The 12,981-nt window shown below is 37.9% G+C and overlaps 1 protein-coding gene across 3 annotated transcripts in view; it reads left to right on the top strand.

Moving 5' to 3' along the window:
• Positions 1-12,981, top strand: part of LOC138691880 (uncharacterized) — a 117,856-nt gene that overhangs the window by 50,342 nt on the left and 54,533 nt on the right. The window contains exons 1-2 of one of the 3 annotated variants that reach the window (XM_069814452.1): positions 2,564-2,842; positions 4,112-4,957. The exons of the other annotated variants lie outside the window; for them this stretch is intronic. Of the exons in view, the coding sequence (XP_069670553.1) occupies positions 4,931-4,957 (27 nt within the window). The 5' untranslated portion in view covers positions 2,564-2,842; positions 4,112-4,930. Of the gene's footprint in view, positions 1-2,563; positions 2,843-4,111; positions 4,958-12,981 lie in introns of those variants that run through there. 3 annotated transcript variants of the gene reach the window in all.

Here is a 12,981-nt window from a genome sequence, read left to right as displayed (position 1 = left end):
AATAACAATAATACAATAACTGATGAGGAACTAGACCTACGTTAAGTCGGCAATATCAACAGAATTAGGTGTGAGTTAGTAATGATAATTGATATGAAATAATTTAAGAAAGAAGACAAAAAATACAATATGCAAACCAGTTAAGACCTATTTATTAGCAAAATACTTATGTAGTGTTTTGAAAGCTACCGGTATTTATTTCTCTCAAGAGTGTGGTTCTATCCTGAAAGATGTCAATATTGCTCAGTTTATTATAGAAGGAACAGATTCTAAGAAGTGGAGAGTACTTGTAATAACGTGTCCTAGCATAGTTTAAATTAAATGTTTTACTGGTCCTACAGTTCTCTCTTGGTACATGTATTGCTATCCTGGACAGTAGATGACTATTTACAGAACTTGTTAATAAATTATGGAGGCATTTTATATCAATATTATTTCTTCTGTGTTGCAAACTTTCAAAATTAGAGAGAGACAAAAGAAATGAGTACGAAATACCACTTTCATTTTTCCAGGAGGGATAGTAACCAAATGATTTAAGAAACAAAAATCTAATGAATCCTTTTTGAACACACTCAATTTTGTTAATATATATTTAATTTGATAGGGGTTCCATACAGTACTGCAATATTCAAGTTTTGATCTAACTAGTGAAAAAAATAGAATTTTTAAACTATCTTGAGAGGAGAATTTTGTGGTATGTCTGTAGAAAAATCCTAGAAGTTTAAGCGACTGAGACACAAGTTCAAGTATATGGCTGGAAAAATCCATATTATAAGTGAATACTATGCCTAAATCTTTTACCATATCAGTCATTTCCAGTAATTCCCCCCCCCCCCATTGAGTATCTGTAAGTAAAATAAGTTTTTTTTGCTATTATATATATCATATAATGACATTTATTTAAGTTGAAATACAGTTTATTCTTCAGTTTAGATCTCTCTGAAGCAGGTGACAGTCATTAGCTGTAGGACAGGGTTTAATAATTTTGGCATCATCAGCATACATTAAACATAGTGAGTTTGATATCGAGTTCGGTAGGTCATTTATATATAATAAAAATAAAAGTGGACCCAGATTTGATCCTTGAGGGACCCCCGATTTCGCTGTAAATTCTTCAGATCGACATTTGTTGAAGACAAACTCTTTGCGGTTTAATAGGTAACTTCTAAATATATTTATAAGAGAATTACTAATCCCATGTTTGGCAAGCTTCTTTAGCAATATGCAGTGATCAACAGTATCAAATGCTTTTTTGAACTCTGTGTAGATTACATTAACTGGATTACCCATGTCCATATTTTCAGTGACATAGTCACAAAACCATACTAAATTTGATAAAGTTGATCTACCAGTAACGAAACCATGTTGTTTGTCGTCAATAATGTTTTTGATTGGGAAATAAATGTATTTATATATAATAGATTCAAAAAGGTTTGAAAAGATGGACAATATTGATATAGGCCTATCATTTATTAACCAGTTCCTTGTCTCCATCCTTATGAATTGGACAAACTTTGGCTATTTTCCATCTATCAGGAAAATCCCAGTCTTGAAAGATAAGATATAAATATGCAATAAGGGCTTGATGAGACTATCTTTATCCCTTTACAATATATGGGGGATTTCGTCTGGCCCTACTGATTTCTTCGATCTAAGTTTCTTAATCGCATTAATAATATCTTCTTCGCTTATAACATTAATGTTAATACAATCAAAATATTCACAAGACTCGTGTTCAAAGGTAACTTCAGAAGTGATACTACTAGGTATGTACACACTTTGAAAGTAGTTCTTAAAAATATTAAAAATTTATTGATGTGTTTCAAAATTGCGATCTAAGCATCTAATATTACATAGCAAGCTACTGTTAGATTTACATATCTGTTTTGTGTATTTCCAATAGGCCTCATTGTTTCCATTAAGCATAGAGAGATAAATATCTAAAGTATAATCCTCAAATGCATTACGTATATCATTTTTGACCTCAACTGTCAGATAAACATGTACAAATGATATAGTGATCCTGGTTTTTTTTAATATGTTTGCCTATGCCTGTAATTTTTTTTTTTTTAATTTTCTTTATGAGTTCGGGTGTATAACACGTGGGATAGCTGTACTTCTTTTTTTACATTTTGGGATTGTATCATCCATTATGTCGAAAGTTACTAATGTTGTACTATGTCAGTAGTAATGGGTCGTTCGCGAACGAACTGACTCTTTTGAACGACCTCTCCTTCGAGCTAGTAACGACCTAGCTGGTCGTTCGCGAGGCACTTCCAGCTCCTTCAGCTCGCGACTCTCAACCAGCTCACAGCCAGTGTTGCCAACACATAAATTGTATTCCTGTCAGTATAACACCTGGAAATCCGTCAAAATTAAAAAAAATAATAAGACCCTATATATATATATATATATATATATAAGCAAATTTTAACAAAACTTACTTACCAATTCTGATTAAAATAATAAAATAATTATAATTATTCCTCAACATCTGACTTGATTACGAGCTAATTTGAAACAGGGGATTCTGAAACATAGTACCGAACAGGCAGGGCCGTTCAAATAGAAAGTAAAATCTCCCAAAAATTAAACAATTAAAAATGACAGCAGCTAAAAATGTCAAAAGACGATGTAAATCGTAATTTCCGCCAGAAAATCCGTCACCCGTCAAAGCCATTTTTTTCCCGTCCGCTACGTTGAAATTCCGTCAATTTCGACGGAATTTCCGTCCCGTTGGCAACACTGCTCACAGCTCGTCTCACGACTCCCGCTCCCGAATAACCAATGGCATTCCATGCATGATCACGTGACATCTGCAGTTATTTTGAGAAAGACAGAAGTAGAGATGGGTCGGAGTCGTTCATTGATGCGAGCTAGCTCTTTGACTCCCGCTCCTTTTGAGGAGTCGTTCATTGAGAGTCGTTCAAAAGAGCGGAGCGGTACAGTGCCCTCCCTCTTTCTCAACCAGCTCGCTCCTAGTGATCACTCACCCCACGCTTCACCTACGCACCGCTCCGACTCTTCTATGATAACTGCAGAGCGGGTTGTTAACTGTATGACATAATACACATGCTTCTCAATAGATGCCATTGCAATAGACATTCGAATCAGTTTGCATCGGTCTGTGAATGCGGAGAAAAGCTTCTTGTACACGTAGAGTAAGGTAAGTTTCCATGTTATCCCAGAGGGAGAGAGCCCATTTACATTACTTACGCTATTTTACGAACCAGTAACAATCGTGAAGTATCGGTATGTAGTATAAACAGATCAATTAAAAACAGTTCTGAAAGTGTTGGTAAACAGGGACGTCGCTAGGGGGGTGCGAAAGGGTGCGCAAGCACCCCATAAAAATCGGAGCACCCCTTTCCACACTCCAAAGGGCAACTTATTAACAAAATACTAGGCATAAATTATTTTGAAGAACAAAAACAAACAAACAATTTCTTGCATGTGAAAAAACTGCGTCCCATAGTGTATCGTAATGGATTGAATAATAATAATAATAATAATAATAATAATAATAATAATAATAATAATAATAATAATAATAAACAGATGTATAGTATGCGCGCAAGTGCATGAAAGAACATTTTGAATTTTTTATGTACCACATTTTTACAGCTCGCACCCCATTTTTAAATCTCGCACCCCATCCGCACCTCCCTTGCTCTGATCCTGGCGACGTTACTGTTGGTAAAGTAGTATAAATAGCAATTATGAAAGTGTACAATGGTACATAAAAACGGCTAATGTGCAAACATGATCTATTTAGCAATAAGGAGAACAGAAACATGACAATAGGCAACGTTTAAACGTGTCTGCATTGAAGCGCATGACCACACTGACAGACGTGCTGCGTATCGTTGTGATCAGGGATTGTATACAGCTGTAAAGGAGCTGTGGAGCGCTGTGCTGTTGTGGAGGGAGCGGAGCGTTGGGAGTGAGCCATAAGCAAGAGAGCGAGGTGAAGTTGCCTTGCTCTCCCAAGAGTAGGGAGCGAAATGCAATGAACGACTCGCTCTTTTGTAAGGAGGGAGCGGAGAGCCGCTCCAGAGCGGGAGTCGTTCATTCGAAACGACTCGCTCATGAGCGGCCCATCACTAGACAGAAGGTGAGCCCGCGCCATACGCCAGTAGCGGACGGATGTGGAACTAATATTACGCGGCTTTCTATCAGCTGATGTGTGTGTAGAAAAATATACGTATAACATTGTATAACGTTTATGTTGCAGGCTTTGTTTTTTCATCTATTTTGTTTAACATAATACGATTGTCCCTGTTACCCTTCTGATTCCTAATGTCATAGATTAGACTTATTGACAGTGTCGATATGTTACGCAACCAGCTCTTTGAACGATGTCGTTGGTGACCTGTCTAGCCTCTCGTGAACCAACGAGCCGGTTGGGTGTGGCCGTTGCCTACGTGATCTGCAACGGCGTGGGCATGGTCGACTGTGGCTGGGAATGTAGCACAGCCCACTTGAAGCATACTATAAATCAGAAAATAAATGCGTAGTTGAAGAAGGCTGTGATTATAATAGTGGGCTGCGTTCTGTCTAGTTGTTGGGGATCTTCTACTAGTTCGACTTTTGTCCCCAGCAGTTTCACATTTTTATTTCATTAATCTTTATAACTTTAAACCGACTGCTGACTTAAATAACTTGGTTTTTTGTTGTGATTGTAACTGTAACGCTGTTTGTCCTTGAGTCTTACGTGTGCTTGTTAGTTTAGAAAAGTATTAGATGTAGCGATCAAGTTGATTTAAAAAGAAAAGAAAAATGGTGTAGTGAGTTAACAAAGAACTGCTGCAGTACTGTTTTGTGAACTTCGCATCACATTTAAGTGTTATAATAATTAATTACATAACTTAGACAATTTACAGCTGACGGGACAAGCCCTGTGTGAATTCGGGACCCTGCTTCTGGTAACATGGAGGCCTCAGAGCCATACTCGGAGGTACGTGAATAATTATTATTCTCTTCACTATTTATATTAGGAACAGAAAAATGTTATAACACGTAACATGTAGAATTATACCGAAAAGACAGACTGTTTCATATAATGATATGTTGTAGATTGTACTATTTCAGAGGGTGTACTGAGAGGACATAGAGTGGACTGAGAAGACATAGAGTGGACTGAGAAGACATAGAGTGGACTGAGAAGACATAGAGTAGACTGAGAAGACATAGACTAGACTGAGAGGACATAGAGTGGCCTGAGAAGACATAGAGTGGACTGAGAAGACGCAGAGTGGACTGAGAAGACATAGAGTGGACTGAGAAGACACAGAGTGGACTGAGAAGACATAGAGTAGACTGAGAGGACATAGAGTGGACTGAGAAGACATAGAGTGGACTGAGAGGACATAGAGTGGCCTGAGAAGAAACAGAGTGGACTCATAGGACATAGAGTGGACTGAGAAGACACAGTGGACTGAGAGGACATAGAGTGGACTCAGAAGACATAGAGTAGACTGAGAGGACATAGAATGGACTGAGAAGACATAGAGTGGACTGAGAGGACATAGACTAGACTGAGAGGACATAGAGTGGACTGAGAAGACATGGAGTGGACTGAGAAGACATAGAGTGGACTGAGAGGACATAGACTAGACTGAAAAGACATAGAGTGGACTGAGAGGACATAGACTAGACTGAGAGGACATAGAATGGACTGAGAAGACATGGAGTGGACTGAGAAGACATAGAGTGGACTGAGAAGACATAGACTAGACTGAGAGGACATAGAGTGGCCTGAGAAGACATAGAGTGGACTGAGAAGACACAGAGTGGACTGAGAAGACATAGAGTGGACTGAGAAGACATAGAGTGGACTCAGAAGACATAGAGTAGACTGAGAGGACATAGAATGGACTGAGAAGACATGGAGTGGACTGAGAAGACATAGAGTGGACTGAGAGGACACAGAGTCTACTCAGATGACAGAGAGTAGACTGAGAGAGCATAGACTAAACTGAGAAGACAGGCAGTGGACTGAGAGGACTCATAGTGGACTGAGATGACACAGAGTTGACTGAGAAGACATAGAGGGGACTGAGATTACATAGAGTGGACTGAGAGGACACAGAGTATACTGAGAGGACAATGGGTGGACTGGGAAGACATAGAGTGGACTGAGATGACTTAGAGTGAATTGAGAAGAGAGGGAGTGAACTGAGAGGACACAGAATGTACTGAGAGAACAGAGAGTGGACTGAGAGGACATTGAGTGGACTGAGAAGACAGGGAGTGGACTGAGATAATATAGAGTGGACTCAGATGACATAGAGTGGACTGAGAAGACAGGGAGTGGACTGAGAGGACATAAAGTGTACTGAGAGAACAGAGAGTGGACTGAGAGGACATTGAGTGGACTGAGATAATATAGAGTGGACTCAGATGACATAGAGTGGACTGAGAAAACTGGGAGTGGACTGAGATGTCATGGAGTGGACTGAGAAGACAGGGAGTGGACTGAGATGACATAGAGTGTTCTGAGAGGACAGAGGGTGGAGTGAGAGGACATAGAGTGGACTGAGATGACAGGGGGTGGACTGAGAAGACAGGGAGTGGACTGAGAGATCAGAGAGTGGACTGAGAAGACAGGGAGTGGACTGAGAGATCTTGGAGTGGACTGAAAGGACATTGAGTGTACTGAGAGGACAGAGAGTGGACTGAGTGGACAGAGAATGGACTGGGATTACACAGTGTACTGAGAGATCTTGGAGTGGACTGAGATGACAGAGTGGACTGAGACTTCAGAGAGTGGTCTTGTAGGAGAGACAGTGTAGTGACCGGACAGGGATTGGACTGAGAGCACATAGAGTCTATCTTCGGAGTTTTGTTATGAAAATTGCTTCTATCCAAATCAATATCACGCATTTCAGACGAAAATTTATTCCATCAGCTCACAATTGCAATGTCTGAAATATAGTAACTCCAAATTTTGAAAAACTTGCCGATTTACGTTACGAAGAAGAATAAATGGATGCCTTCTTTAAGGGCATGAGTCAATTGACGTAAATTCACAAAAACAACAAAGAAATACTCTAAGACGTTTAAAAAAATAGCCTAATTGTTGTTCTTTTCTGTTTCTTAATAATGTGCTTGATATTTTGTTCAGAATCTATTCTTCGTAAGTTCCTTAATTTTACTTTAAAATGAAGCAAATTAGTGACTGATGCCCTTTCAAAACAAATAGGTTCAGATAATGGCATTATATTTTAACTGTTGTAAATTGTACGTTTTATATCCTTTTATAAGGTTTTTACAGTAATTGTTTAAATTAGAAATACAGTTATGTCTCAGGTTTTTGTAAATTAGTTTGTATTTGTTTTGGAAAATTTGTTTTCTTTCAGTGTCATTACTCATTCTTAAAAATAACATTTGCAGAAAACTGTGTATCTTTTTGTGCTGCTTAATTACTTAACGTTCCTTGTTTCAATACTCACGCGATCCATCGCTGAATATTACGTTAACAGTGACGCGTGTTGAGCAACCAGAGCAGTACCACAGTTTAATGTATAGTCACGAAGCTTGGGGTGATTCTTGCATTTCTCGCGGTAGTTGCTGGCCACTTGCAGCGCTGTGAGTACTAGGAACAATAGACTGTGCCACAGCCATCGTGATCTAATACAGGCCGTAAGGCAGACCATGTGACTCGCTTAACCCGATCACGAAGGGCGGCGTTTCAACCATATAAATTAGTTGGCATGCATAAATAGTAACATATGTTTCTCTAAAATGTAGTGTAATTGCATTAATAAAATTTGAAACAATGAATGAGACACTTCAGACAATTCACTTGCCAGTTAAGGTGTAATATTATTTATGATGTGAAAATTTCGTTGTTCGAATGTGTAATACCTGCCTTTATTTCGATTAAATATTGCGAAATTCTTGTACATGCATTTATGCACGATTCAATAACACTGGACAACAAATTTTGACTTTTTGTTTGCGACATGAATGAAACCTCACTTTTCTAAAGGATCACACTATGCTGAACACGAATATGACAACAAAAATGCTAGGTTGGTTCTGATTTCAGAGTAATATTAAGAAAAATTCGATAGTCATTTTTTCTATGAAAATCTGTCTGATGTCTTGTAAAACATCGCTTACCTTTTCCAAATGTGCTTTCTCTTTGCTTCCCTCTTGTAGTCGAGTTGGGGAGCATCCCTGATGACTGTCCAGCAGTAGTCAGCAAGCATTCTTGCACTCCACTTTCCCTGGTAACGTTTCTCCATTAATGATATTTGTTGATGGAAACGTTCCCCATGTCCATCGCTTACTTCCCCACAACTTTCAGGAAAACAATTCAGATGGGAGTGTAAAAAGTGTAATTTAAGGGACATGTTGCATCTCATTTTGTGATAAGAAGACAGCAAATTCGTAACAAGGTCCTCATAGTTTTCAGCTCGTTTGTTTCCCAAAAAATTATTTACGACTTCTCTGAAAGAAGTCCATGCCTCTTTCTCAACATCATTTAAAAGGTATTGAAATATCTAATCTTGGTGAAGTTGACGAATCTGTGGGCCAACAAAAACTCCTTCCTTTAACTTGGCCTCACTCATTTTAGGAAATTTTGAAACTAGGTATTTGAATGCCGGTCCATTTCGGGCCAACTTTTTAGCAAAGTTTTTGATGAGACCAAGTTTTATATGTAGTGGAGGAATTAAAATGTTCTCAGATTCCACCAGAGGTTCATGTTTAATATTCATTTTTCCAGTTTCCATAGCTTGACGTAAAGGCCATTCCTTTTTAATGAAAAGAGAAGCTCTATCCCTACTGTTCCATTCGCATATGAAACAACGGTGTTTAGTGTAGCCTAGTTGGAGTTAATATTGCAATTACTTTGAAGCCTGCACATATTTTCCAGTGATAAGTGTTATAATGAATTGATTCAAGAAGGAGTTTCAGGCTGTCATATGATTCCTTCATATGCACTGAATAACCAATAGGAATTGACGGCAACTGATTGCCATTATGGAGTAATACAGGTTTGAGACTTAATTTTGAGGCATCTATAAACAAGCGCCACTGATCAGAAATGTGATTAATGTTCAGAGCACTAAATAAGCCACTAACATCACCACAAAACACTAAATCGCTTTCCACAGAAAAATATTTCTCAAGATGTTTCTGACGGTCACGAAAAAATGTTACTTTCACATTTTCGGCAAGATAGTTCCATTGTTGGAATCTGGAGCCTAACAGCTCTGCCTTGGCTTTAGAAAGTTCCAGGTCTCTCACTAAATCGTTTAGTTCATTTTGGCTAATTTTGTGATGTTCAGATCTAACATCAGGTGCAAAGTCAGGATCTGTAGATGTGGATGGTTCTGGATCACAAGGCTCTTCTTCCGAATCTATGCAATATGATTCAGGGGTGTAGGAACAGGCAGCTCATCACTATGGGGTACAGGACGAGTAGCAGAATGTATGTTGGGGTATACAGTGGTCTTCTTTTTATAATTCGTCATTCCTCGGAGTGGTGGTACTATACAAAATAGACAGTTGTCAGTGTGATTTCTTGGCTCCAACCAAATAACTGGAATGGCAAAAGGCATCGAAGGTCTCCTGTGATTCAACCAATCCGACGATTCGTGTAGCAAGTCTTACAACAGATATGTGGAGCCCAACTCTTATTTTGGTCTCCTAATTTGCAGAATTCACCGAAATAAAGATTGAAAGCTGTTTTTATAACAGGAGTGATATTTCTCCGCTGCACAGCAAACACCACTTCGCCGCAAATGTAACAAAAACTGTTAGGATCATTTATGCACTTACGTGGCATTGTTAACAACACGTAAAATTTTATCACTATTATTTATTATTCATTTATTATTTACTATTATAAATTAATTTTACACTATGTCACAAATTTCTTTGTAGCGTTTTAAGACGAAGTTTTTACTTGAGTTTTATCTGTTAGTAAATCACATCTGCACTCCGAAACACTTCTCAGGCACTTAGGACATCTACTGTAAATGAATTGTTGTTTTGTATGTTTATCTTAGTCCCTTCCTCACAATAACAAACCTAAGATAAACCCAGCTCGTCCTTCTAAGTGTGTTTATTCATCCCCTATATTCCTCTACATTCTTATCTACTTACAACTTCCTGTCATAATTATATACCATATTATAAAAATACGAAGCAACTGGCAACTTTCAGTAACAGTTTCGTCATAAGGGGTGCCCAATTAATAAAAAATTGTACATACCACTCATGTCCATGGCCAATGTAATTTTCAGTTGCACCACACGGATATTTAGATATGTTGAAATTATAGGTTATGTTTACTGTACCAGTTGCCCCTTTCTGTCTATAATAAATTTAGTGATCTCCAATGCCTTGCCATTCATATGAAAATTATAGGTTATGTTTACTATATTTAACTTATATTCCTAAATTCGCAATTATATATTACAATTAAGCATAATGTCATGTATGACACCCCGCACATTCAGTTTGTCTGTATTTTAATACTAAAATTGACTATTGAATTATTGTATTTATATACTACTTAACCTTGCGCTGGTGACCTGAAAGAAAATTACATCAGTAGTGACGTGGGGTTTGAGATACCCCATTTCATTTTTTGGTTTTTACTGAATATGACATGGAACATACTGAAGGAAGTATTTCAAGCAGCTAGACGAATCCCCACGTAACAAACCAAAGTGATCTAGTAGCAAACAAAAAACAAAGCAAGGTGGGGTGTGTCAAACCCCACGTCACCAACGCAGGGTTAAGACACGAAGTAACACCATTGTACGTACACTAATTTCATAGGACTGATATGATAAATTTTTTGTCTAGAATTAAGGAAGGTAGATGTGCTAAATTGAAATCACAATCTAATTTTTTTTTATTACACCTCAAAATAGCTTCCATTCTAAACTTGAAATGTTGGAGCAAACAGATTATGTTAACATGTAAAATTCCCTTCACATTAAAATGGCACAGTTTTGTAATTATTTCTGCAACATATTATGCAACAAGAAGTAAACGGAACTTATGGACACATTACACTAAATAAATCTTAGCAATGATACGCAATAAAGTTATAATATTTCACTGAGTTCCATACACTGAAATAGAAAACTCGAACATACGGTACATTACGGTTTGGATCGAAAAGGCATTGACTGTGCCATATTTCGCTTTGTTGTGAAAAGTTGTGTAAACTGTGAAATTCGTTATCGGTTGTAATAACTGTAAATAGCTAAAATACAATAATTTGAATAATAATATGGGACAAGGAGACGTTTGTAGCTCTATAATTTGTAAGAAAAAGAGGTCAGAGTAATCCTTCTTTCGAAAGACCCAGGAAGGAAAGTTTATAGAATATAATATATATTTTATGAAAATAATATATAAATCTTCTGTATTTCATATTTCAATAGTGGAAGGAAGGTATTAATTTTTTTCAAAAGAACACTATATCGAAAGTACAATACATTTTTTCGTCTGCTAGGGAAAGCAGTGAATAGGAATTATAAAGAAGGGACACTGAGCGAATTTTCCTGTGTTTTGTTTGTCTGTGCACTAGCTTTTAATTCCACTTTGAAGTGCTAGAGGTTAGCGTAATCGAGCATACGCTAATATGATAATTGAGTATAGAGTTGAGACACAAGATCCAAACATCGCCTACCTTATTGCATAATCCAGTAACGCTTTGCTTCAAATAAATTCAAGTTAACAGCTTTTCCTTATTTCTCAGTGACAAACTAGTAGTAATAATAATTTTTTTTTAATATATATATTTCAGTGCTATCAAATCATTACATATTTTAATTGTTATTGGGGTCAACGTCTCAACTCTCATTATAAAGGAACTCTAGAGTCTAGACATTACAGTTAATGACGGATTTATTATTTTATGGATCCTTACTTTATTTGAGTACATAATGTACCTAGATGTATTAATTATATGTGTTATATTTCCGCTGTGTCGACTGCTAGCTGGTGTGATGTCAGCGCCAACTCTAGGGAGAAAGCAGAATCTCACGCTCTAGCTGGCTTGAAGGTCATTGAAACCAGTCCGGCTACATCAATGATACCGACGCGAAGTGTCCATTTTTTATAATTCCTATTCGCTGGGGAAAGAGTCTGTGATGAGGCGATAGTAGCGATCCTGGTGGTGAGCAACTATCTATGTTTACATATTTAGTAAGTATTGAGCTTCGCGACTGTATATATTAGACTGTGGTAGTGCGAGACATCACTTTAAATGCCCGCGTCTGCCCTACTGTATGCATACGTGCCTCCTTAAATGTCCAGCTCTTAAGAAACTCATCCCACAAACCTCGCATCTGAATGGCCTGTCCCCTTTGTGGGTGATCACATGGTCATTTAAATTTGAGGGTCTTCCGAAACACTTTCCACACACCCCGCATTTGAATGCCTTTTCGCCTGCATGTAGAAGTGAATGACGGTTGAAACCTGAGGGTGTTGAGAAAGACTTTTCACACACCTCGCATTTGAATGGCCTTTCCCCACTGTGTATGAGTAAATGTTGTTTCAAATGCGCGGATGCTATGAAACATTTTCCACACTGCTCGCATTTGAATGGCCTTACTATTGAGTGAGTGTGTGAATGTCGCGTCAAATGTTCTAACTGTGAGAAAGACTCCGCACTGGTCGCATTTGAATCGTGTTTCGCCTCTGTGAATGCGGAGATGTTCGTCTAGTTCCGCCATTCGGGAGAAACACTTCCCACACAACCCGCACTTCAATGGCAATTTTATTGTGTGTGTTTGAAAATGAATACTCAGAGAGTGCGCTGTTAAGAAAACCTCGTTGCATGTATTACACTTGATAGAATTACCGATTACGTCGCTAATCTTTGAACAATCTGGTCTGTTGCTACCACACTGTACTAGATTGTTTTCTTCGAGATCAATGACGGCATGTTTTGACACACTCTTCTCAACGTTATGCACAATGCTGAAATGAATATGAAAATATATC

This window comes from Periplaneta americana, chromosome 16 (assembly GCF_040183065.1).
Source record: "Periplaneta americana isolate PAMFEO1 chromosome 16, P.americana_PAMFEO1_priV1, whole genome shotgun sequence".
Classification (NCBI taxonomy): domain Eukaryota; kingdom Metazoa; phylum Arthropoda; class Insecta; order Blattodea; family Blattidae; genus Periplaneta; species Periplaneta americana.
This window is presented reverse-complemented; position numbering and strand designations above follow the sequence as displayed.